General features: G+C 44.8%; 1 protein-coding gene across 1 annotated transcript in view; it reads right to left on the bottom strand.

Moving 5' to 3' along the window:
• Positions 1-154: 154 nt before the first annotated feature.
• Positions 155-27,585, bottom strand: part of LOC119172600 (uncharacterized) — a 35,172-nt gene continuing 7,741 nt past the window's right edge. The window contains exons 3-5 of the mRNA XM_075892029.1: positions 11,838-11,982; positions 7,157-8,669; positions 155-3,073 (exon numbers count right to left, since the gene is read on the bottom strand). Of these exons, the coding sequence (XP_075748144.1) occupies positions 2,920-3,073; positions 7,157-8,669; positions 11,838-11,982 (1,812 nt within the window). The 3' untranslated portion in view covers positions 155-2,919. The remainder of the gene's footprint in view (positions 3,074-7,156; positions 8,670-11,837; positions 11,983-27,585) is intronic.

Below are 27,585 nucleotides of genomic sequence, written 5' to 3'. Positions count from 1 at the left end.
CACGTTTAGACCGTATAGATAGATAGATAGATAGATAGATAGATAGATAGATAGATAGATAGATAGATAGATAGATAGATAGATAGATAATTTCTATATGCTACACACAGATACGTTGTGAGGTGACCACTCAGCATTCACCGATATCATCTACTTATGTATAACAAGATACAGTGTTTTATTCATGGAAAACAGTATTGAGCACTCAACAAAATGTATGACATTGCAACAAAGGAGAAAGACGAACATTACTAAAGGTGAATCTGGCACTTCTTTCGTTCGATTGGCGACTATACTCCCTTTCATACGTCAGGTGCAACGCAGTGGATGCAAGCGAGACTTCCTGCAATGAATGCGTTCGCACTAAGAAATAGTACGATGATTTTCCCACCTATGATTTATTTTCCTCTTTGGCCTTAACAATAAATGAAGATGCTTTGTGCGTCGCAGACAAAGACGCCCCGTTGTATGGCTGTCTATATAAGTTGCTATGGATCACTTAGCGCCTTTTTGTTCTATCTTCTTGATGTTTTATTGGTAGCCTTTCGCGAGGATGTATTAAAAAAATCGCCGGAGTGGAAATTATTGCCCAGGAGTTAGGCAGAACCCATCTTACTAGGGGAATCATAAACTATCAAAGTTCGGCGATTAAAAACAGAGAGTTCTCCTCGCACGCCCAATGATTTTAATTGGACAATTTTTTTGGGAGGGGGGTCAGATAGTGCTCCAAGTGTGTCTTATAGTGTTACTGGTTTTCCTTAGTAACCCTCTAATTGGAGGCAAAGTTTTGAAGATTAAGTCACCGAGACTCGTCTCACTATGTTATTTCGTAGGGAACAACTATCTTATATTTATAATTAACGGAGCGTTTACACTCAAAGCCACTTGATATAAGTGAACACCACCAGAAAAGAACATGTTTCCTAGATATTTGGTGGACAACAGCTAGCTTCACTTTTGCCGGCAAAGAATTGTGGGAGCTTACACTCCCGCAATATATTTTTTTAAATCCTCCTTGGTTTGTGCTCGTCTCGCACGAGCGCTTACAACGATGAAGACCAAACATGAGAAGCATGTAGTCACACATATTGCTGGCCGAACGCTTTGCATAGCTTTCACAGCGTTGCACCTGATGTATGAAACAGAGTATACAGATTCAAAACCCACTCTCACAGAACCCGACTTACGCAAGAACGTGTACTCATTGGCCAGCACAAGAAGCCACCATTCTAGACATCTATTGATCAGCGAGATAAGGAGATGCTAACAATGTTGACGAGCATTCACGGACGCCATTTTTTATTAAATGCAAGTTTAGTGAATATATTTACTCGGTATGGCAGCTGCGTAAGAAAAAAAAAAACGACGATGCATGTTAAGGTAAATGTTGCACACCGTGGGCAAACTGGTTTTCTTATTGTGGTAACGAAAGCCGTGGAATGTAACATGGCACTATCGAACTCGTGCGACGATAAGGAGTGTTCTATAACATATTTGAAAAGCTGAAGATCACATATAATAAACGTCAAGACATGGTGTAAGGTCATCACTATAGGGCTGTTGGGTTATACCGTTAAAAAAACTAATAAAAAGAGAATGCATATATGCACACTATACATCTGTGTGCATAACACAACTATAAGCGCGATTGTAAAACAAGAAATAAAAAAAACAATATCGTTAAACACGCACTCATATGCAAATATAAATAGGTAACACTACGTCGTGACTGTATTTAACTGCTTTTGCATAGTGCACGTGTGCAAAAGTTCTGCGCACACACTTTATGCAAAATGCGGCAACGTTACGTAACACCGTTACGTACGCTGTGTGCTATGCACGAAAAGGAACGAAACAAAAATTTTTTTGTATGTGTCCGTGGAAACTACTCATTCTTTTTTTTTAGGTTTAAGGTGTGGCTGTTTGGGCTAGTCGGTTAGATACGTTTTGAGAGGTCGCAGCACTCGAAGACATGGTCAAGAGACAGAGACGAAATGAGCTCTGCTCGAGTTATCCCTCATACCTGGTGGCTCTTTTTTCCCGTTTATTCCAGGGCTATGCACCCAAACAGATTATGCGTGCAGGTTAGCCTAAGAGTATGATAATACAGTTCTCATGGAAAAGTCCGTAGTAACCATTACAATGTCGAGCAACCGTTTCTCAAGGTGGTCATCTTGTTATCTACAGTGAATCCAATGTTGGGGCAGACGTACGTAAAGATAAACTTATTTGTGTTGTCTTAATACTCGTAGTTTCCATCCTTGAGATATGGGAAGCGGGACGAATCATAACTGTGCACATTTCGGTTTAACGTGTTAGGATTAGTCTAAGAACATGGCAAGGTTGCAAAACTAAAAAAAAATTAATCTAAACTCTGGACATGGTACGAAATCAATTATTGCCACTGATTCAATTAAGCTTCGCCTTCCTCCTTCCCCCAAATGGCAAACGCTATGCGTTTGCCATTATATCAAACACCTGAAGTCACTCTGAGCCTTCGCGTAGGTGTAACGGCGAGTGGGGTGAAGTACGAAGCAGCGAGGCAAGAGTACACTTTGCTCATCGCTCTAGCGAGAATGGTTTAAGAGTCCTTGAATTGAACACCAAACATAGCGGTACTAGTGTCCAAGCTAGGTGTTTTGTGAATGATGATGGGTAAACAGTGCGAAACTATGAAAAATGGCAACACGAACAACAGATCTCGTTCACTCAGGTCCTCAATCTCGGAGGAGGAGTCGTATTCCGGGAAACTTGTACGGCAACACCGATGACATCAGCGTCTTCTAAGCTTTACATAGATGTAGACGCTGGGCAGTGCTGTCAAATAGGCTGACATCTACGCTGCCAATCAGAGTAAGGCACGTTCTTTCGCGCCCCCTGTTTCGGCACTTCGGCAGTATCGAATAGCGGATCGTGCCTTCAGCCGTCCAACTTGAAGTAACGCCTCCAGAAGTTGCAGTTCTCCTCCTGTGGTCCTTTCTTGATGGTGAGGACTTTGAGGTTGATGTCCACTATGTAAGGGCCCTCTGCTGAATACCGGGGCCACGCGATCTTGCCCAGCGTCGGCATGCGCCTGGAAGAAGAAGTGGGAGAGAGAGCATGGAAATAACGTTAGTATACGTTAGCATACTAGAAGTCTGGGAAAAGGAAATTTACACCAGGCTGTTTATAACACAAAGCCTCAAGGAAATCCATACGGATTTCTAAAAAGCAAGGCTCTTTAGTTGCCGAAAAATTCGTCCTGCTCCGGTTATCGAACCGTGGTACCAACGCCTCTTCGAGGTGGCTGCTCTACAAATCGAGATAACCAGGAAGCTAGCAATCGGCAGTGCGAGAGTGAATTTATAGACAATTGAAAACACCTGTGTTGGAGTTGTCGACACAGGTGCACTTACACGCATAATTGCCCTCGAATGCCAAATGAAAGCACTTGCATGCATATTATTGCAGATCTGCTTTGCGAAATCATGCAACTGGGCGAAATGGTGTGGAAATGTAAATTGACAATTACCGATTGGCACTAGGTCACTAATTATTCATAGGGAAATCCGTACGAACTTTTTGGTGGGTTTCGAGGGTTTCTAGGAAAAAAAATTATCTATTTCCACTGGGAATGTGGTCACAATATCAGTATTGACATTGTAACCGTTCCGGAAAGAGTGCTTATGAACTGTAAAACGAGTTTGTGGATTCAGCGCCCGACTATGTCATCAGCATGACAACACCGACGCTCGCACCGACGTACAGAGCATGCGTAAATCGGCTTACATGCCCAGCCACCTAAATCATCACTGCAATTAATAAACATTTTACTGCAGTGGGACCCTAACGCAGTCACTCGATTTTGTAAGCCCCGTCCGCATATTCCTAAACATGAGCCTTTCATTTTGAACAAATAATGAACGGAAACTGGAAAAAACGGCGAGCGCTGCTCAAACGTTCTCACCAAACATTGCCCCTCAAAGCACATGGCTTGTTCAATATAACAAATATATTTGAAACTCGATCGATTATTATCCTTTCTTACTTACGTCGTCATTGATTTCCGGACTACCTTTTTAACTACTCGTTAGCATACAAGTTCAGGACAGATCATTACGTTTAGCTCACTGGCACACGGGCATAATGGGTGTTCTGTCACCTTAACGAGTATCATCACTGGTTGTTACGTGTGGCCCATGTAAGTCACGCGAAAATATGTGTTCCACATTACACAACGACCCAGGTTCCTGTCGGTCTGAGAACAACGCCCTTTACAGGGTTAATCGAATGTGTTTTTTCCCCGAAAATACGAAACATTACTTCGCAATGCAATTCGTAGAAGAGGCGCTGTACAACAAAGAGTGCGTGTTGCTGGAAGCCGTATGTCGTATGCTCTCTTCAATGCGCCATTGTTCGGAGCTTTCGCGTTCAGGTCGAAGAGTTCAGTACCGCCCCTACATCCTCTATTTCACTTGTTGCCGTTGACGACGGCGTCCGGTAACCTTATTATAGGTGTAGCGATCGGGGTGGGCATCGCCGTTTCGTAGAAGGCAGCTCCACCCCATGACAGAGAGAACTAATGCATCGTCAGCGTTCGAAAAATAAACAGCCAATAAAGGTTGAGTCACAGCATGCGTTTACGCGTTCAGAGGAAAAGCGACGGTATCGTTCACACTGCGCGAGTGCGTAAAAGCGATTGTAAGCACGCAGCCTTGAATTTTCGGGGGTAAACATCATCATCTGACAATCGCCGTTGCGCGTGCGACGACGCCGTGCGACGATAATTGCGGCTTCACGCATCTCGGAGAACAACGGCCCACGAGGGAATCGCGCCCGTCAGTTTCGTACTTCTTGTGAGCAACCTTTGAAACGTCTAGCCATCGGGCAGTCGTTAACAGTCCGCTTAATCCTGACGCTTTGTATTTTCTCGTCCGACGTCGTTTGCCGCAATGCGTCAGTAAAAGCGATACGCGGGTAAAAAGCGAAGAGAGAGAGAGAGAGATAAAGATGCAAGGAAAGGCAGAGAGGTTAACCCGACGCTCATCCGGTTTGCTACCCTGCACTGGGGAAGGGATAAAGGGGAGAAAAGAGGTTGCAGAGAGATGAGAAGGTACACACAATCATGAGCACACTCGGGGAGCACACACAGCCTACAGGCGGTCGCTCAGGTTTGTTGACTTTAGGTAAATTAGCAGTGCTTTAGTTGCTTTCTGCGCAACTGAGGCAGATCGCCAAAGTCCTAGTATCTTCTGCACACAAAATGGTCCGGGGTCAACTTGATTCAAAACCATCCGGAGCTGGCATCGCTGTGAAAGTCGTTGTTAAGCATTGCAGCCGAGATGATTTCGATCTAACTGGGGTGGAGGTAACGATGTTTGTGACGTTGCTGTGAAATGACACGCACCACGTTGAGCGTGCCATTGGTGAGCTGTCGTTTACGTTATGCTGCCGGTACATTAGACGGCCACACCAGAAGTCCTTATCTCGACTTTAGCCGACGCCTTTGTGAGTACGCGGTGCTTGTTTAATGTTGCTACATGCGCGAGTCCTGGCTGACCTTGTTCTACACCGCAAGCAGACGCGATTTAAGAATAAAAAAAAAAAAACTAAGTGCTGACGCAAGACTTCAGCTGGATTGTACGGATTTAAGCGAGAGAGCCATTGAGTTAATCGAGCATTGTGAGCATAAAAGTAGACAGCGGTTCTGCGTGGAATACCGGAGGAGTTTCACGATGTCATAGCATATTCTTCATTCACGTCTAGTGCATAGCGCAATGCTATATTTTAGCCTTCCTTCTGTGTACTTGGCAAACCCCACACGGCCATTACGCTGTGCGCCTCAGGTTAACCTCGATGCGAACGTTGTTTCGCACAGCTTTTGCACCGGTGAGTCTCAGTGGAGAGTGATTCATATACGGTTGAACATAATGATAACAAGAACAAACACGCGTCAAAGTGTAATAGAATTGCTAGTTCTGAAAGACTTTAAATCTCACTTTGTTCAGAAGGAACATCGATGCCCAGTATTTAGAAATCGGCCAACAAACATGTCGTTTCACGAGTTTTTTATAGTACGAATATAATAAAAATTAAACTTAGAATACTGGAGCGTGGGCAGAGAAGAAAGAAGAAATGCTAAAAACGAGACAAAAAATAATAATTTTGGGATAACGATATCTACAATACAGGTATGGAATAAAACAATATATTTCTGGGTCACTGCAGTAGCTGGTTTCTATATATCTAATCTTGCAAAACTGAGACGCCGTAAAGGCGCGGTTCGCGTGATTAGTTGCGTAAAGCGCGCAACCAGTCGCACGCGCTGCCTCTGCTTTAATCGAAGCATTGCGCGAAAATAAAGAAAAGAAATAAAAAAAGCCGCAAAGTGGTCGCATTGTTGCGTGAAACGACTTGTCTTTTGCTTTTATTTACTCGCTGATATTGGTTAACTGCCAGCTGTCAATGAGAGCGAGCGGATAAGATTCTTCGTGTAACTATAGTTATAGTTAGTCGATCATTATCCTTGCGGCAAGCACACCTGGTCACGGAGATCACTTGCACAATTTGATAAAAGTGTACCGAGCCAAATAACGATGTCCACCATTTTATCATGCACCGGTATTTTACCGACCTTATTCCCTACACGTTCACTGAGCCGCCTTGCATTCTAAGCACCTGTATGCGACGATAAGGGACTTGAAGTGGGCATTGTTGGCCGCAACAAAAGTCGAGCTGAAAATGACATCATGTGTACCCCCTAAGTTCCCACGTAAAGATATACGTCATCTTGGTGGACTTACGACTGAGAAAAAGAGAAACAAAGAAAACAGAGGGCAGTAAGGAAAGCCGTGTAAGTGTAAAAAAGGTTGTTGCCGTGAGTGCGCAACTCGATAATATATATATATAGGCATTGATGTTGATGTTACGCATTTTTAAGTGTACAGCATGAAACCTTATGAAAATATAGGCCGCTGTTTTCAATTCACTTCCACACATAACTTCACCCACGCGACCGCATGTAATGTCTTCTAAAAAGAGCAAAACGAAAAAAAAAAGATGGAAAAACCTATAGAAGGGCCTGTAATATCTCGCTACTATATACTCTGCAAATGCTCTTCCTAACAGCCAGACAATCAGAATCAATATGGCCCATGCAGTATAACCTTATACTTACCCGATTTTGGCAAATGTTGTCCATATTTCGACCAACTGCCTGCTTAGAGAAGTCTCCGAGGGCGTCACCAGCTCGGGGAATGCCATGGCATGCGCGAACACAAAAGGGAACTCGTCGAAGTGCGTCACGCCCATCCAGGGCGGCCACACGCTGAAGCTGGGCCGGTGCGAGAACTGGTAGTAGTACACAGACTGTCCCTTGCGCTGGTACTTCTCTGCAAAGTAGCGGCTGGGGCACGTGATAAGGAAGTCTCCAACGGCGTCCGATCCACGTTGCAAGATAACTCCAGGATCAGTGCTGTTGAGTTTGTCCAGGTAAAACTCGCGAATTTCGTTCACTCCTGACTGTAGCATCGTCCGGAAGAAGAGCACCATGTAAAATCCGAGTTCGTCCTTGGTGATGTGCGCCAAATTTTGGAACTTGAGTCCCTTGGTGAGGAAGTTGTAGACGAAGTATGTGCCTTCGTTCCTGTTGTTACCGATGAGCAGTTCCACTCCTGTTGTCTTCATGGCGTCCATCAGTACGTTGGCATCGTCCGGAAAGAGCTCGCCGTCGCGACTCGGGAAGAACGTCTCGGCCTGAGATCCCAGCACCTCTGTGGCCACGTTCACAATCTCGTTAGCGTCCTTGGAGCGCAGACAAGCCATAACCTGGGGGTCTTCGATAGACTTCTCGAAGCCAGTCGTGCAGCCGAGCGCGTTGGCCAGCGAGAAGCTCTTCTGGAGCGCCGTGTCGCGACTGTCGTGCATCATCCAGAAGGGACTCCCGCTCTCCATGATGGCCCGCCGGAACAATCCTCGACTGAGCGGTGACACAAGCAGGTATCCAACTGAGATTGCTCCCGCGCTCTGACCGAACACTGTGATAAGTTCAGGATTGCCGCCGAAATGTTTGATGTTCGACTTGACCCACGTAAGCGCGAGGATCTGGTCGTACATGCCCTGGTTTCCGTTGAGACCGTCCAGTCGGGAGCTGAAGAAGCCGAAGGGCCCGACTCGGTAGTTTAGCGTGACGACCACGACGTCTCCGGCCGCGGCGAAGTGGATGCCGTCGTAGAAAGACCAGCTGCTGCTGCCGTACGTGAACGCCCCTCCGTGGATGAACACCATGACGGCCTTCGGACCGCACGTTGCGATGTCGCGACAGTACCTCGCGGGCGTCCACACGTTTAGGTATAGACAGTCTTCGGTAGAATTTCGCGTCAGTATCGTGTAGTTCTGGTGCACGAAGAAGTCGGGCTGCTTGCACGGGAATGGCGGCGTCGACGCGTCACGCAGGCCCTTCCATGGTGTCACCGGGACAGGCTTCTGGAATCTGAGGTCATCCAGAGGTGGCTCTGCGTACGGTATCCCGTAAAACACGTCGATGGGCCTACCAAACGATTCTTTCTTGAGCCCCACGAGCTTGCCGGAAGTTGTATACACAGCGGGACGGTATATCTTTGCCGCATAGGTGATGGGAACTGTGGCCACCACCGCCAGGAGAATAGCGAGCCGTGTTGCGCTCATTGTTCCTGCGCAAGAAAAACGATCGTTTCATCCAACTGTTTTCTTGAAGCACTCTGGCGTTTTTTCAAGCAATTCCTCTTTACCGAAGATGTTACTACATGAACGGAAGTACTTCTTTGCTAAAATACGTAATGATGTTTTTTCACCGTTAGACACAGCAAGTTTTCCCAGCACGTGTTAAAGCCAGAAAGCGTATCCTCCCGAATCCTCGTTCTGAAAATCAAACAATGTATTAGAGGTATGACTTTTGGTGGACATATTTTAGACAGATACTACTGACATTTGATTGTAGGCTGATTATGCTTAGTGCGTGAGTTAGGCACGAAATGGCACTGTGACTGCTGCTGCCTAGTTTTCATGTACTTCCATTGGACAATAAATTGACAGGAAAATATACAATGCTTGAAGCTTAGCTAGTCTACCTGAACAAAGGTCAGCGTAATAATGGGAAGAGGAGATGGGGGAAGAAACGATTTGCAAAACTGACTTGCATCGACCACGGCCGCCTGGATCGACTCACGCGTGGGGCTCTGCAGGCGTAATATACATAGTTCCTGTATGTGCTGCCTCAGCCATATACATGTAACTCTTATGACAAAGGTGCAGAACGAATTGATGCTTAATCTCAAAAGTGTAACTATGTGATACAGGAACAAGTGAATATTCATTAGCATATCTCGATATAACTGTTCACGTAAGATATTTTACGAAAAAAAAACTGCTTTGTACAAGTGGACTTCATTTAATATTGTTTTTTATCACATCACTACATAAAAATTATGTGAGTATAATGTATGGCTACTGCATTATATAGACTAATAAGTACTAATAGTACTATAGTATGAGGTGGAAGGCTTAGCCACTCTGCTTTCTGATGCATAGTTTGGCATCTCTTGTGTTTGACGATGATCTTTGACACCCTTACACTCGCATCGCTGACTGATGTACAGCGTGATACGGTTACAACATTTACACGCAGCTGATATTTTGCCGATCGATGTGACATAGAAGCCTATATCTCTTCGAGAGTTCACCCGTCGGCGTGTAGTGCGCCACGGCAATGACCAATTTTTTTTTTTTCTGTATAAAACATACATTTCGGTTAGACAAAGTCGTTCACTCCATGGGAATGAACGCTGGCCTCGATTTTTTTAATAGATGACAGTGTATTCTGCTACAGACGCCATAAAATCTCGAAACAAAGCGTGGTTAATGGTTACAAAATTAAAAAAAAATTACCACGAGAAACGAGGACCCGGTGCATAGCGTATGCTGGACAAGTTTTGGTTTCTTTTGGTAAACAACTTACTGTAATTATACCTGCGCCAGACAGCTAGTTCAGTTTTATCGCCAGATCACGAGATCATTGAGACACAATATAGTATTCGCACCATCCAAGACAGCAATTGAAGTGGTGTCAAAACTTTATAAGCGAAAAGGAGAGCGTAAATCCTGCCGTGAATGTCACAATACATGAACAGATTATTTAGATCAATAAATAGTACCACTAAAAAAAACACGTTTAACTTAGGCGTACGCTATCTTCATAACAGCTGTTAAATAGTAGTCGCTCACAACCTGCTCTAAACCTGCTGCCTACCGTGACACAGCCGATCGTAAATTCTGAATAGTAAATCAGCCCAGTCACTACTAGGTGAAAAAAAAAGGACAATGGGAAATAAGAGCGAAGCACAGATGTCCTTCAGGACATGCCATCGCCTTTTATTTTCTATGTATTTGACGTATTGGTTTCTTCTTGACTTACCAACACGGGTATGGATGTCTTTTATTTTCTCTTTGGTGATCCTAGAAGTACGACGAACACGTTGCCCAAGTCCCTGATGCTTTAATAGTGTGGGCTTTAGTACCCTGTTTAGCTCGTCTCAACAACAACAACAACAACAACAACAACAACAACAACAACAACAACAACAACAACAACAACAACAACAACAACAACAACAACAACAACAACAACAACAACAACAACAACAACAACAACAACAACAAAGATTACTACAATCACAGAATGATTGTCGATATCGACTTCTTAATAAATCGACCTCCTAGCAGCTCGTACGTGTTTGTGATTCGTAACTTTCTTTCCAATTTGATTAAAGATAAAAGAAGATAAATCACGCGAAATGAACTCCACATATCCCGTGCTCCCACTGCTTTACTAGGGTGAGTCTTAAATAAAATGTATTCATTAGATTACAAAACTAAGTGTCCTTGCGCTGACACATCCCAGCCATCTGATGCAGATAATCGCAATTGCCCGCGCGAATTATTCTTCATTACAATAGTTTCGAGATGGCACACATTGATATGGTCAAGCATACAATAAGTTAGTCTGGATTGCACTCCTGGATCAACAATTTTTATGGCTCTGTTGGCAATGTGACACGTATTCCTGTCGACAAAAGATATAAATAGGCCATGATAGTGAACGACAGGATAGAGACAAAACTCGTTTTGATACTCAAAGAGCACGCATTATATGGAAGATGCTACAGACGGAGATGCTTCAGTAATGAAATATAGTGCACACGAAGCTATGCTAAAGTTCACGAGCTCTTCTTCTTTTTTTATACTTTTGCATGTAGCCGCCATAGCATGGTGGAAGACGCGATGAAGGATTAAACTCACGACCCCCTGCTTAGTGGTATGACCCTATATGGTATACAGCCACTGTGCTACCGCGGCAGGTCACTCGAGTACATTACCTGCTGGAAGGCGCGTAGCAAGATACTATTCAGGAGGAGCCCACCTGTTGAAGGTCTTGAAAAGCCCGTATTTTCATTAATTATTCCCGGTAAGACAACGCCCTCCATCTGCATTTAGGGACGAGCCCGGGCCGCTAGGGCCCTTTCATTGGCTACGGGCCTGCCTGCCACCATGAACGCGCGCTTCGGCCAAGTTACACTCACCTTTTAGTGTAATCAGGGGCAGTAGGTTACCACTTGGACAGCCTCGAGGCACGCGTTGGCGGTCACGTGCAGACCAGCGCTAATAGGGACGAACCACTTCCGAGGCGTGTCCTCCGGTGTCCGCTCTGCAGTGGACCGCCTGCTCGCACCTGGCTACTGTTCGCGAGAACCGCGCGCGACCGACTGATGGAAGACCGGCCGGCCCAGTGCCGTGCACCTCCTTAGCCTCCGGCGAATGCTAACCGCCGCACTGCACGCGGGGGTAGCGTTGTGCTACAGGCATGATGTTCTCCTCCAGCAGTGGCACAGCCTCTTCCGCAGCGTGCACACACGATGTATGCCTCTCGAAGGTGAACAGCTTGGAGGTGGACTCGTGGCACAGCTCCGGCTGCGAAAATGCTTCCGGATTCGCGCGCGGTTTCAGAGACGCATGCACTGTTCCGGCGCAACCCAGAGAGCAGGCGGCACGAGCGCGCTGTTTGCGGTTGCCCCCTTATTGCCCAGCGGCCCTCAATTCTGGCGTTTCCCTCTCTTTTTTTCTCTTCTCTGAACCGGTGACTTTCTCCGTGTAAACGAAAGCGGTCGTCGCAACGGCGCGCGCGCGAATGATGGTGAAAGTGGAACGCCTTCCACCCTTCTTGCCCCCCTTCTTCTCCTTGAGAAAAAACCATGCTTGTGATGTGAGTACGTGCGCGCGTAAGTGTTACATGTGCTTACTGATATTCGCGTCTTTTCGTGTTCTGCTGTGCGTGCCTCTCTATCACGCATGCTCTCTCAGTCGCTGCAACCGATGCCGGCCCTAAAGCAGTATAGACTCTCCCTTCCTCTCATTTCCCATTCCTTCTGTGTCTGGCTCTCGACGTGTCTCGCTCTATCACCTCGGGTGGATTATCGGCGAGGGCATAGTATATGGCGTATAGGGCGCGGTGCGCACTGTGCACGTTCGCCATCGGTTGCATCACTCGGCGCGATCGACCGGGAGCACCTGGATGCGGCTTCACGGATGCAGTGAAAGCGCGCGGAGATATACGAGATGCGCCTTGAGCCGAGGGAAGACGCTTGCTGCCTGGCAACCCGGCGCGTGGCGCGGGTGCTACTGGTAACGAACTATCGGCACTCGCGATGGCGTTTCTTTTGTATTTGTTTAGAGACACGGGCGACCTTGCACGCGCCTTGCGAAATTGTATGAGTTTCCAGCTTATAATCATCATTTATGCCTTTTCCAGTTATTGTTTCGCTGTTGCCGCGTAGGCGGAATCAACTGGTTGGTACCATGTTGTGTAATGTAGGACCGGAAGGGGGTAAGGATTTTGGAGATTCTCTATAGGCGAAGGAAACAAGTAAGCTGGCGCTCTTTCTTGTGTAGATACTGTTCCCTTGGACATGAGTGTTCACCTTATCTCTATGTTATGTGCAAGACGTGCAGCTCTACACCTTCACACTATTTCTTCTTGGTGCCTCATCATTCCATGAACAATAAAAAACACTCCATTTGTGCTTGAGCGTTAGGTAGCTTCGTATCCAAGTTACGGAGCGCGTTTGTGCAGGCATCCACTTTTTGAGTTCGTTTTTGTTTTAGTAGTCACAAGGGCTGTCTTTAAGGATGAACTGCAGATAGGCTTTTATTTATGTACGGGTACTGGAAGAAGAGTGCGGCGATGGCGTAGTGGTTAGAGCATCCGCCTCGCATGCAAAAGGTCCGTAGCTCAAATCCCGGGGCCGCGCAGCTCCCAACCGGATAAAAAAATCCGCGTGGTGATGGAACTGCATTAAGAGGCCTGGGGTGCGGCCTCACCGGTAACCACCGCCGGGAACGCACTCCCTCACCAGAGAAGGATTGGCCACCCTGGTGCAGTACCTGGCCACTACCTCCCACATGCATACGTCAAATAACTCACGGCCCTCAGTCCCCAGCAGCTGCGAAGCAACTGACCACGGCGGCGGTCAGATCTGCAACACAGCAGAGGATGCTAAGAATCTCTGGATCCGGACAGGCCGCCATTGGAACCTGAACTTGGCAACGTTTAACGCTAGAAGCTTATCTAGTGAGGGAAGTCTGCCTGTGCTATTGGAGGAGCTAGAGGGTATTAAATAGGATATAATAGGACTCAGTGAGGTTAGGAGGACAGATGAGGCCTATACAGTGCTACAGAATGGGCACGTCCTTTGCTATCGGGGCTTGGCTGACAGAAGAGAGCTGGGAGTGGGGTTCCTAATTCACCGAAATATAGCTGGCAACATAGAGGAATACTATAACATTAATGAAAGGGTGGTAGGTATCGTAATTAAACTGAATAAAAGATACAAGATGAAGGTGGTACAGGCTTACGCGCCTACATCCTGCCAGGATGACGCTTCAGTTGAAATCTGCTATGAAGACGTGGAATCGGCAATGAGTAAGGTAAAAACACGGTATACTATACTGATGGGAGACTTTAATGCAAAGGTAGGGAAGAAGCAGGCTGGAGACCAGTCAGTAGGAGATTATGGCATCGGTACTCGAAACGCCAGAAGAGAGCTACTAGTAGAATTGCAGAACGCAATGATTTACGGATTTTGAATACCTTCTACCGAAAACGAGGAAACTGCAAGTGGACACGGAGGAGCCCTAATGGCGAAAATAAGAACGAAATAGGCTTTATAATGAGTGCACACCCAGGCATCGTGCAGGATGTGGAAGTTGTTGGCAAGGTACGATGCAGTGACCATAGAATGATACGGTCTCGAATTCGCTTAGACCTGAAGAAGGAACGACAGAAACTGATACGCAAGAAGCCAATCAATGAGCTAGCGCTGAGGGGGAAAGTACAGGAATTCAGAGTCTCGCTTCAGAACAGGTACTCGGCTCTTAGTGAGGAAACCAACCTTAGCGTAGATACAATGAATGATAATCTGACGAGTATCATTACGGAGTGTGCAGTGGAAGTTGGAGGCAGGGCCGTTAGACAGGACACAGGCAAGCTTTCTCAGGAAACGCAGAATCTCATTAAGAAGCGTCAAATTATGAAAGTCTCAAGTACAACAGACAAAATAGAACTGGCAGAGCTTTCGAAGTTGATTAATAGGCGTAAGGTATTCGATGTAAGAAGGTATAACATGGAGAGAATTGAACACGCTCTGAAAAACGGAGGAAGCGTCAAAGCAGTGAAGAGGAAACTTGGGATAGGCAAAAATCAGATGTGTGCACTAAGGGACAAAGAAGGCAAAATAACTACCAATATGGATGGGATAGTTGAAATAGCGGAGGAGTTTTACAGAGATCTGTACAGTAGCCGGGACAACCACGACCTTAATACTATAAGAACTGGCAGTAACCCAGATGACACTCCACCAGTAATGATAGAAGAAGTCAGAAAAGCTTTGGAGAGTATGCAAAGAGGCAAAACTTCTGGTGAGGATTAGGTAACATCAGATCTGCTGAAAGATGGTGGACAGATTGTGTTAGAAAAACTGGCCACCCTGTTTACGAGGCGTCTCCTGACGGGAAGAGTACCAGAGCCTTGGAAGAACGCTAACATCATCTTAATAGATAAGAAAGGAGATGACAAGGACTTGCAGAATTACAGACCAATCAGCTTTCTCTCTGTAGTATACAAGCTATTTACAAAGGTAATTGCTAACAGGATTAAGGCACCATTAGAATTCAATCAACCAAAGGAACAAGCAGGATGTTGAACAGGCTACTAAACAATCAACCACATTCATACTATCAATCAGGTGATAGAGAAATGCTCAGAATATAACCCACCACTATACACAGCCTTCATAGATTACGAGAAGACGTTTGATTCAGTAGGAATATCAGCCGTCATGCAAACACTGCGGAATCTGGGCGTCGATGAAGTATATATAAATATCCTGGAATAAATCTACAGGGGATCAACTGCTACCATAGTGCTTCATAAAGAAAGCAACAGAATATCAATCAAAACGGGTGTAAGGCAGAGAGACACAATCTCCCCAATGCTATTTACCGCGTTCTTACAAGAGGTTTTCAGAAGCCTAGAATGGGAACAGTTAGGGATAAGAGTTAATGGAGAGTACCTTAGTAACCTGCGCTTCGCCGATGACATCGCATTGCTGAGTAACTCAGGGGACGAATTGAAACTCATGATTACGGAGTTAGACAAGGAGAGCAGAAAGGTGGGTCCTAAAATTAATCTGCAGAAAACGAAAGTAATGTACAACAACCTCGGAAAAGAGCAGTGCTTCGAGATAGGTAATAGTGCACTTCAAGTTGTAAAATACTATGTCTACTTAGGGCAGGTAATAACCACGGAGCGTAACCACGAGATTGAAGTAACTAGAAGAATAAAAATGGGGCGGAGCACATTTGGCAAGCACTCTCAAATTATGACGGGTAGATAGCCACTATCCCTCAAGAAGAAGGTATATAACAGATGTATCTTGCCGGTACTTAGCTATACGGAGCAGAAACCTGGAGACTTACAAGGAGGGTTCAGCTTAGATAGAGGACGACGCGGTGAGCAATGGAAAGAAAAATGGTAGGGGTAACCTTAAGAGACAAGAAGAGAACAGAGTGGATTAGGGAACAAACGGGGGTTAAGGACGTCATAGTTGGAATCGAGACGAGGAAATGGACATGGGCCGGGCATGTAGCACGTAGACAGGATAACCGCTGGTCATTAAGGGTTACTAAATGGATTCCCAGAGAAGGCAAGCGGGTTAGGGGGAAACATAAGGTTAGGTGGGCAGATGAGATTAAGAAGTTTGAGGGCATAAAGTGCCAGCAGTAGCAGCAGGAAGCACAGGACCGAGTTGACTGGTGGAACATGGGAGAGGCCTTTGTCCTGAAGTGGACGTAATCATGCCGATGATGATGGTGATGACTGGAAGAATATGTGCGCGGTGTTTCTATACAATGTTCTCTCATTTTTTTCTTCATGCGCTCATTTTACGAAGTTTTATGCGTGCTGATTAGAGCATTTTTAATGTTTAAATATTTCTTCAGAGTGCCACATATAAACAACATTTGATATAGTTTTGCTAAAGGAACGAAACATTTACTACGGTCCGAGTTACTTTTGCTAAAACCACGTTCACGGAGTAAAAAGAGCCGGAGTACAAATGAAGTCTATGTCCTCAAAGATTTTTGTCCTTGAAGCAAGAACTGTAACATGAGGACGTACAAAAGGTGTTTTCTACTGGGTAAAAAATAACGAAGGTCGTACCGGCTGCTCTCAGGACTACAAAAGCGTAGAATGACGTCACTAGTGATTCAGGAAAGGGACAGAAAAGTGCCATCTGTGCTAACTGGGTCGATGGCTCTTGTTATGTGCGTGGCGTTACAGTGGAGCCCTTGCTCAAGCGTGTGATAGGGATGACCACATTACTGGCATTGCGTATGCGAAAGCGACCTCGTCATTCGAGCCGTGAGGCGTATAGCGGGAAACGTGGCATTGAATGAACGCGAGGAGGCACGCGCGTCACACCATTGTTACAGCTTTAGCTGTTTGGATTACTGCGGCACTGATGACGTCGGTGGTCTTCAGTGACATTCAGAATAGCCTCGGATGCCTCCCGCGGTTGAAAACACTGTGATTTCTACAATGACCGATCGGCAGCGTGCGTTTCACCTTTGAAATACGCAAGGAGCACGTCCCTGTCTACACGTGCTTCAACAAGAGCAACGTAGAGGTGTGTTACCTGTTGTCTAGGTTTTCGAGGCTATCTTGGGAAAACAATGTCCACTCGGAGAATTCCCTTTCTCGTTGAGACCTTGTAGCATGTACACTGACGCTGATCTTGAAGAAGAACTAACTTTCAAAGAACTCAGAAGTGAGAATGAAAGAGAAGTGGCAAAGGAAAGAAGAAAAAAAAAAGGCGAGCCAGATATTTCATAGCGCTTCGCAAGGCCAACGTTAAGTATAGTTGGAAAGGTACATACGCATAGTTCTCTTGTTGATGCGTATTTTCTTCTTCCTTGACTGCCGTAAGTATGTCGCAATTCTGCCGTAATTCTTTTGCCTTGACTAACGAACTAGGCAGCAGAAAAAAAAAAGCAATAAACAATGTCGTATTCTTTAGGGGAGCAGCCTAAGCTGGAAGCTTTCAGCTTGCCAGGCAGCGCCACTCCGCTCGGCAATGAGTGAGATCTAAATCAGTCATTGACCTGTGGGTTTGGCAGATTTATACGAAACTTGCGTTACTTTAACCCTTGCAATTTCTTTTGCACAGCTGTCCATCCTGTTAATTCGAAAATCTTGTGGAACCAATGAAATCGAGTTTCTGACAGAAGTCCGTCTATTGGGGAATCAATATCGCACAATAGAAGAACACTAACCACAAAAGAATAAAGAAACGATTTTGCGGTTCTCCTGAGGGGAGTATCGCTGAGGTCGAACCAAATTGCGGAGGCAGAGACAATCGAATATTGTAAGCGACTCACCTCTACAATTCTGATGCACATCGTGGGGATAGAAATAAATGTGAACAGCGCGGGGCGCTGTTATCATCGCTCTCTGATCATGGTCGTAATAAAATGTGCTGGAATGGTTCTTAACTATATAATAGACAAACTTAGGAGCTTCTTTTATCAACATCCAGACTACAATCACTTGAAATCAAGTGCGAAATAGCAGAGAATGTAGATGTCGCTCTGCGTTTCTTTCCATCCCCACTTTACGTTTGACAAGAACGTAGTGGTAGCTGTTCGGGACGTTTCTATAGCACAATGAGGCGTGAGCACGTTATACAATGTGGCGCACCAGGAGACAGCCTCGTAGTGCGAAACACCTAGCGGATGCCGCGCTATGAACATGAAGAGCAAATCACTCGTGCCACGAACCACAGGAGACAAGGTGATGTACACGAAAACTGCGTTCACATCTCGTGTTGCACTTTGAAGGGCGACCGCTATGGCCTTGGCTCCGTGTGCATCTTGCATCACGTCTTCAAGGCACTTAATGCTCGTTTCCGTAATGCAGTCGTTTGTTCTTTCGACGCCGTAATTATTTACAAATGAGTGGCTTCGCGGGAATGAGTGACACTGTAACGCGTTAGAGGACGCGCTCTCACCCATTGCGCAGAATTAAAGAAAGGGCGTTCTCAGGTACACAATGTGAAGCCGTAGCCTTTGAAGACCTTTTTACAAAGCTGTTAGCATAATAAGCGTCCCATACATAGTCATCACAACTACACGTTATCACATGATACTTTGAGGGAGGGAGGGTGGGGTGTCATGACTTAAAATCTCGACATGACTTACAGACGCCGTAGGGGAAAGCAAAATTTCTATCACCTGTGGATCGTTAACGCATATATTAATCTAAGCACGCAGCCCTCCAGCATTTCGATTTCATTAAAATGCGGCCGAGATTCGATCCCGCCACCTTCGGCCCAACAGTACCAACAGTCAAGCGTCATGACGAATTATAAATACTGCAATAGCGCCACAAACACTCCACTGAAGGTTTTTATGAGTGAATATGAACCATACGAAGGCTTGAAGTTAAATGAACAATAACTTATAGCGGATGGTGTATACGAAAGGAGAAATAATGCAGTTGATGTCTCGGCACTGTCATCACTGCAGTACCCTCGTGCGTATAGAGCTAACCCGGAGCAGTTGCCTCAGCAGCTGACTCGAAGCTTCGCTTTCATTATTTTAACATTCAATTCAAATTACTATCACCACTTAAAGCACACCCAGCCTTTTCGTAATATAGGACGCTGTTGATCACAAATGATATACACGCGCACGTGTTCACGTTTAACCACTTCGATCAATTCGTATGTTCAGGACTAAGGGACACCCAATCCAATTCGTTTATCTATTTTACCCGTCAGTATTCGTAGGGCAGTCGAATTTGTTATGCCAGGTGAAGCGTCAGCATGTACTTGTATTTGCGAGCTTCTACCGAAACATCGTTTATTGACCAATCGGATTGCACAACAAGTTCGCGGCACCTGATAATGACTACCAAGCCATCGGCAAATTGCTCTGCGTTGAATAGCGCAGCTCCGACGTATCCAGCGGGAACGTGAAGGGGTGCGAATTACTGGGACCCTGAACTAAGGGCTTCACCCTACGAGGAAGAGCTATTGTTCTTCTATCAACAGCTTTTTTTTCTCTCCTTACGCATTGCTTAATGTAAGCTAAAATGATGAAAAAGCCACAAAGCTGCCAACTCGCTGCTCTACACAACTCCCTGTCTGGCTCTTGAAATTTAACATAGGTACTTCGTTTTTTTATTTGATGTCATGTACGATTGTATATGTCACGAACGGCATGAGACAATGGAGAAATACGCTATATCATATATGCTTACACACGTGAAGAGCCCAATTTTATGGCTATAGGGTTTAAAAAAACATTTATTGTAATGGTTGTGAAAATAGCAGGAAGGAACGTTGGACTAAACGCCTCGATGACTAGCATAAAGGCCTCGTGCATCTTCAGTGCACGGTACTGGCGCCTTTGTTCTTAACCTGAGCAATGAAGACGCTCTTCAACGGGGGGGGGGGGGGGTCAATATAAACAAATGCAAACTAGTATATAGGAAAGTATTGAATGGGTTGCAAAGAACACATGCTAAGCTATAGCACATTGCAATTACACTACCTCTACCAGAAATATTCAGCATCATGATCAGTTTAATCCAGAATAATCTTACGTCGCGTTCGAGCGATGGCGGCTTCGCACGTGTGTATGTACACAGCCTCCGCCATCAGTGCACGCAGCGTTTCGTCGGCATCTCATAAACGCTTCACCTGAAAGTGATACTCACTTAACAATAGTATGAGGAGGGAAAGGGACGAAAGACAGGGAGATGAACCAAACGTGTGTTTGTTTTTCTGCTCTACAATGAGAAGAAGCAATAAAAGGCCTGAAAACACTTCTTACAAGTTTATGAGAACAACTGAGTGTTTCTTCATCAAATAGAAGTGTTACTGCTTATCTGAGCAACCCACATTAATTTATAGGCATCTTAATAGTAATTAGGTAATTAAGGCCGCAACACTTATTAGTCGACTGCGCGCACATATATGCCCTTTTTGTGGAAGAATCTCTGGGCGGTTCGCGATTGGATCTTATTGATACAATTGAATGAAGAGCTTAGCTATCTGCGTTCTTTGTGTGTGTGTGTGTTCGGTATCTGTCGTTTGAAGCGAGGAACGCTTAATGCAGCGAGCGCTTCTTGTCTGACGGCGAAGGCCTTCCACCCACTTTCATCTTGGTTGTCGATACCCTATAAAGCCTTAGTGCCCTTGACGTTATTCCATCTGAACATCATGCCCTAACGACGGGTATACGAAGGAATCGACAGCATGCTGCAGGCAAGGTTTTTTAGGCAAAAAAAAAAGAAAAGTCGGAGGAAGGCAATTGGGGCAGGATTAACAGCTTCTTGACTAGCCGGTGTGGCGTAGAGACATGTGCTCTGTGTTTGAGCAGAGTGCGTATGTTGGCGCGTGTAGGCGTGGCAGAACCGATCACGACGCAGCAAAATAATAAAGTAGCTGCCCTTCAAAAAATGAGTGCATCGTTGACGCGACCCATATGGGCTGAAAACTCTACACTGTGAAGGTGTTATTTTTTTAGCTTGGAACCACCGTTCAGAGTAACTGTACTGTGGTTTAGTGACTCTGGCATGCTGCAGCTGATCAACAAAACGCCCTCGGTTTGATCCCCAGCAGTTACTATCGTGTATTATGTACAGGTCGGGGACATCAGATGTGCAATCACTAAAAAAGTGATCGAGGAGGTCAAATTTTGTTACACATTGCAAGTGCATTTCTTACCTGTTAATTTCAGCAATCAACTATAAATATATGTTTTACTGGAAAAACAAAACAAAATTGAGTGGCTTATACAAAAAATCTGTGTCCCCTAAAGATGAAAGGTTACTAGAACGAAACAGTTGTCAATATGGCCAACAGCAGTATTAAAACTTATCATAGTGTGAACATTGAAACATTCACCGACAAACAAATTTTGCGTTGCAGCGCTGTTCTTTTCTTTCAGCACCCCTTTGAACAGTTGTGGGTTTTTTCTTCCTTACTCCTCCATCAATGCAGGGTAGCAAACTGGATATTTCTTTTTCAGTTAACATCCATGCCATTCCGCACCACAATTCTCTATCTGTCTCATGTGAAGCAATAGCCAATTCAATGACAAAGTACCAGCGATTACGATCGCTCCAGAGTTTCTACTTAGCTGATCGCAAACTTCTTGTGACTCGCTGCGCAAAATAAGTAGATAGTAAGAATAATAAACCAATTAACAGTTTTTATTATCGGATACTAATGCAAAGTTCACCACACCGACGCTGTCGCTCGTACTGAAAATAAGGAAAACATAGGACACTCCAGAAGAGTGGTTAGTCGTTACTCTTGAACTGAATGCGGTTTCAGTTTTTATTTTGCCCTTGAATTCCAGTTAATTAATAAAGAAATACTCTTGAACTGAATGCGGTTTCAGTTTTTATTTTGCCATTGAATTCCAGTTAATTAATAAAGAAATAGTTTGACAGTTTTGATCTCATCCTGATTTGCTTATTGTGCAAAAAGAATGTAGATGACAAGGCTGTCGAGTATGGCGAAGAAAGCTACATTGACATCTTTAGTTAAGTACATCCAGCAAGAGGGTGTCATGATCGTACTTCAGAGCTCCCAACATTGCGCTGGTGCCATTTACACCTGTGTTACAGCGTGTTATAGAGTGTCTCTGAAATGTGTGGCCCACATCAATGAATAACCTCATAACCTCGTTTCTTTTGCGCACCTTTCGTAAGCTTGCAAGGTCTCGGGAAGGTGGGTGAAAGTACTCGCAATGCATAATGGAAATATAGTAGACTTGAGTGCCTTTGCAAGCGTCCAGTTAACGGGCTTACTCAATGCCAATCGACTCGAGAAAGGAGAACATTTGCCTTTCATTTAAATGCAAATTACTTTACTGCAGTGAGCATGCAATACGGTTCGAGTTTGCATATTTGGGGACGGCTTCATTTCTCTGGAGGTGCGCAGCTGCTATGCGTAGTTCGTTTTTATTATTACGCATGTTTCTTTTGTTGTTTCGCCTGATGCGGCTGCTGCTTAACAGCTATAACCTATGAGATCAAAGAACTTGTAACAAGGTGCTGAGCAAAGACCTTTTTTTTTTTAAGTGAAGATGCAATCACCGTTTCTCAAAGCAATCGTTGTCATACCACATCGTCGTGGTTGTTGTGCCACTGGTAGCTTCTGTTGTATCTTCCACCGAATGTCTGTATATAGCATACCTATTTTTTATATGGGATATGATTATGCGTATCGGATATGGACTGCATCGCACAGCGAACGTCTATAAGCATATTCAGTTGCCATATTTACTCGCATACAACTAGCACTGGATAAACTCTGTAACTTGCAGCTGACTGCTGGCGAATGACGCTTATATGTTGCTGTAACAGCATTGTAAATCTGTTGAGTGAGTAATATAGTGATTCTTTAGGCGTAGTTTGCCGTGGACGAAACGGGAACATCGTGCCTCCGCATAGTGACATATATGCACATGCAAGACATCTAATCCGGTGCCTTTTACGTCTATTGGCCTGTGTTCATACCTGCACTAATTCACACGTTTAGTTCAAGAAATCTACCAGGTGGTTCCTTCGCAACGTCAAGATGACTCATCCTCACCGGCAGAATAACCAACCTTGCTGTTTTTACCTCGGATGATACTAATGAGTAGGCGTGGTATTAATTTTGCTATTAAAAGTCACGTGTAAATACCTTCTTGATGGATTACTGTGGTGTGTAAACTACCTTGGGAGCTTTATCGTCTTGGGCAGACCACTGGGAAAGCTTTGCTTGGAAGTGCGAGAAAGAGAGTGTTTACGTGCCAACAAAGATCCGCGCCTAAGGAAAGGTAAAGTTGGAGGCCGTTTCCTTAACAACCTTCCCACAAGCAGTAGGTGTGATTTGGATGAGCCTCCGTTTGCATTTTGAATTTTCTATGTCCACTATCACACACGCGATGGTCAGTCCTCATTGTCTACCTCGTGCACTCGCATGCAAGGTCTCTGCCGAGACGAGACGCTGGGCATGCGAAAGTGAGAAAATGAGAGAGGAAATAATTAGACGTTGAGATACCGTATTTGATGGCGCAAAAGCCACCCTATCGCGATCTCCACGCCCAGCGTGCTTTGGGATTGAAGCTTGGAAGAAATAAAAAAAAAAGCAAGGGGTCGATGAAGGCCCCGTCTGAGTTTGTAGCGCTAAAGAAACGATGATTTGCGACAAAGCAATACTGGCCCCATATTCTAGCTTTGCTAGGTCATCTCGCTTAAGGATCATCATCTAGGAAAAGAGGAGTAAAAGAAGAAGGCGGGTAGAAGAGGTTACCTTTTCGAGAAATGATCATTCACAACAACAAACACCAACCATGGTATCGCTCTTCCTATCGAAAAAACCGGTTTGGGCCCGACGGCTTTGGGATACGAAAGCGATTCGATGGCTCCTGCTCGTGCATGACCACAATATTATGCCTTCTGCCGGGAGAAGGGCACTCTTTTTCAACGAAAAAAAAATGACTGCACAAATGTTATCTTACTGAAAACATTCTATAATTCGTTCTTTATACTTGTTAACTGATTCTTAATTGCCGTCATGGAAATTACACATGTAGTCAACGAATTAAACAGTAACCGTTTGTTGTCATCAACTACGAACTCATTGGCAGCTTCAGGAATGAATTCTGAACAATAGCTGCTTCATTTTGTTTGCGTAAAACGATTATTAATCAGTACACGTTATCTGTGCCACCCTGTATATTAAAATGTATCAATAACCCTGGCTCATTCAAAGCTCCTTTTCCTGTAAAGACATTTGACGAATGAAATCAGACTATCCCGCGAGAAAATACGGTACAGGATAGATGACAGTTACTTTATTTGCATTTAATACGCACAGTGTGTCAAGGTTAGCAAGTTACGAGAGCGAGCCGTCTAAGCTGCGCCGGCTATTTCAGCGACGAAGTACACTTTCTCCCACGCTGTGGCACTATATTTAGGTAGCCACGTCTGTGTTGCTTCCTGAAGACTCTCAATAATGGTATGCTTTATCACACACATTGCGCAATCTTCACTCGGTGACTGCAACTCACACACACACACACACAAAGCAAGGTGAGATTGAGGGGTTTGTTTGTATTATTAAGTATTCTCATGTTTGTCGTATGAACAGGCTAGGCATGTGGACTTGCCTTGAGGTAATGACTTCGAAGGGGCGTGTGTGGAAGCGTTATGGCTGCTTTGGCAGAGAGCAACGTCAGTGGATAAAGCTGCAGCCACATAAATGGCTCTCACAGATAAGGAAGAGTGTTACTTAAAGCGTTATAGAGAAATGAAGTGGGGATCGTGTCCGCAAGAGAAATATATGATAATGACAAAACGGAGTGCCTTAGAGCGGTGGTGAAACAGGCCGTTTCTTGTTAAAAATTAACAAACTGGGCAAAATGCGAAAAAGTTGATGCAAAAAAAAAAAATAGCAGCATATCCACGGAGTGAATGATGGGGAGTGGGGCGAAGCATTCGTCCGTCCATTCGTTCTTGCTTCCGTACGTTCCTGCGTACGTCTGTGTAACCGTCCATGCGTCCATCCACCCGTCCGTGCGTGCGTCTGTTCGTGCGTCCGTCCCTGAGTTCGTCCATGCATCCGCGCCTGCGTCCGTTCATGCGTCCATCCATGCATCTGTCTGTGTGTCCGTTCGTCCATCTATTCAGCACTCCAAGTACCACCATCTCGCATCTTTTCATCATATATTCTCCATATAGAAGCACCACCATCCAGCGAACATTTCAAGGACTAAACGGGAGGTGGCACATGCACACTTTCTTACGGCTTGCGCTTCGGGTTTACTTCCCACCTTTAACCACCTCGAGTTCATGGTATATACTAGTTCACTGTATTCATGGATATGCGGCCCAACGCTCGCTAAACCTTTCTAAAACCAAGGAGGTTACACCCAGCGAGTATAACGTCGCAACCCTTTCTTGTCAGATCGTGCTCAATGTGCATGCCAATAGCTGCTAATGGGGATCGCAGCGTGCGCGATACCTAAAGGCCGTATGCTCCTGTCTCTCATTCCCCCTTAGCAGCCATTAACATCTGCATTGAGCACTATCTTTTATTGTTCAACAACGCACAGAAGAAATCTCTCACCGAAACCACCTTGGAGGTCAAAATTGTAAGGACCGCTATTTCGGGTATGTGCCACTGGTGGTTACGTACTACGAGGGATGCACAAGCCACGCCATCAGGAGCTCCGCCCCTAAAACAGGACAACGCTCGAAATGTCTTTTTATACGCCCACGTTGATGCATGTACCAGCCATTAACCAGTCGACGCAACAAAGCTGTCGATGATAACGCGAGGGACGCATTGAAGTATAGCGTTGCAGAGGCGTGCTGGAATAGTTGTATCCGTGACTTGCGTACTTCTGAGATGAGTAGTTTTTCGTTGGCGAACATTTTTCGTACATAGATAAATAAATATTTTTTTAATTTATTCACCGAAAACTATTTATGCGTCTCATATTATACGATAGGATTGGCACTATCACCGGCAAAACACGTCGGCAAAAGCTGTTAAAGAAGCTTAAACGTAAAGGCACTCCTGGTCAGATCCTGGCGTATACAATGCTGTTCAATATACACTGCGCTTACAAGAAATGAGCTCATCTAGTTTGGAGATTTTGGAGGCTTTGATTGGTTTTTAAGATTGAACATGAGGGTCAGATTGGGTTTTTGAGAGAATGCTGAGATAAATTTTGAGAGATATATAAACTGTGAAGCTTTGTTTCTTTCATTCACAAGGAGGAAGGAGCCAAGGGCCAAAAAACGATAAGTTTAATAAGGGTACTGCATCACTGCAGCCAAGATAAAGTTGTTCCACAGCATTTTTCGTTGACCTTTGCACTTTATTTTTTCTTCGTCCTAAGTTAAAGCAGCGCCAGTTTCCTGCAAAGAACTTCTGGGCTATATATTTACTCGAAAGATGTTTATGTAACAGGCAAAAATCATTTTATATCAAATGTGACCTTTGCGTACTCTTAGAGATTTTAACACAAAGCAGTAATATTTCAGAAACACGGCAAAATATCATTTATGTCCACGCATCCAGCGGCCGACGTGTTTTGGGCAAGAAATTTCAATTTGCCTCAATAACGTGTGGCGACTAAGTCATACATTGACGAAGACAGAAAGATCATACAATAAAAAAAGTGAGCTTTCATTTGTAACAAAATATTCTGGTCTTTTTCGCAATAAAACTTTCCAGTCATTTAGACGTTTAAAATATACCGAATTACCAATCCGCAACACGTGTTGTAACGTTCAGAATATCATATTTATTTCGTAGATGTATACTCGGCATGCATGTATGCTAACACATTTAAAATGACTTTCTCTTGCTTGAGAAAGTGTCAGCTTTGATAATTTTTTTTGTGGCTCGGGTTATGGTTTGGTGCTTATGAAGACAAATGAATAACTTTTTATTTGTGTCTTTCGTGCTGTGGAAGGTGCATGCGTGGTGCGTGTCTCCGTTTTTTTTTTCTTGTCTAAACTTGACGTACGTTTACTTTCTCTGTGATCCTGTTCATGCTGCTACATTTCACTGCGGGACCATAACACAGCGGTCTAGTGGCTAAGGCACTCGGCTGCTGACCCGCAGGCCACGGAATCGCATTCTGGCGGCGGCGGCTGCATTTTCGGTGGAGGCGGAAATGATGTAGGCCCGTGTGCTCAGATTCGGGTGCATGTTAGTGAACCCCAGATGGTCGAAATTTCCGAAGCTCTCCACTGCGGCGTCTATCATAATCATATGACGGTTTCGGAACGTTAAAGCCCACATATTATATATTAAATTCAATTCACCGCGGCATAGTTTCGAAGTACTTGTACACAAGTTACACTGTCTTGCATTATTTTTCCCCGTACCTTGTAAGTTTCTTAGCCAGAGAGGGCATTGATGTCTGTCTTGGCACTTGCTT

The sequence above is a fragment of the Rhipicephalus microplus genome, chromosome 4 (assembly GCF_043290135.1).
Source record: "Rhipicephalus microplus isolate Deutch F79 chromosome 4, USDA_Rmic, whole genome shotgun sequence".
NCBI classification, from domain to species: Eukaryota; Metazoa; Arthropoda; class Arachnida; order Ixodida; family Ixodidae; genus Rhipicephalus; species Rhipicephalus microplus.
This window is presented reverse-complemented; position numbering and strand designations above follow the sequence as displayed.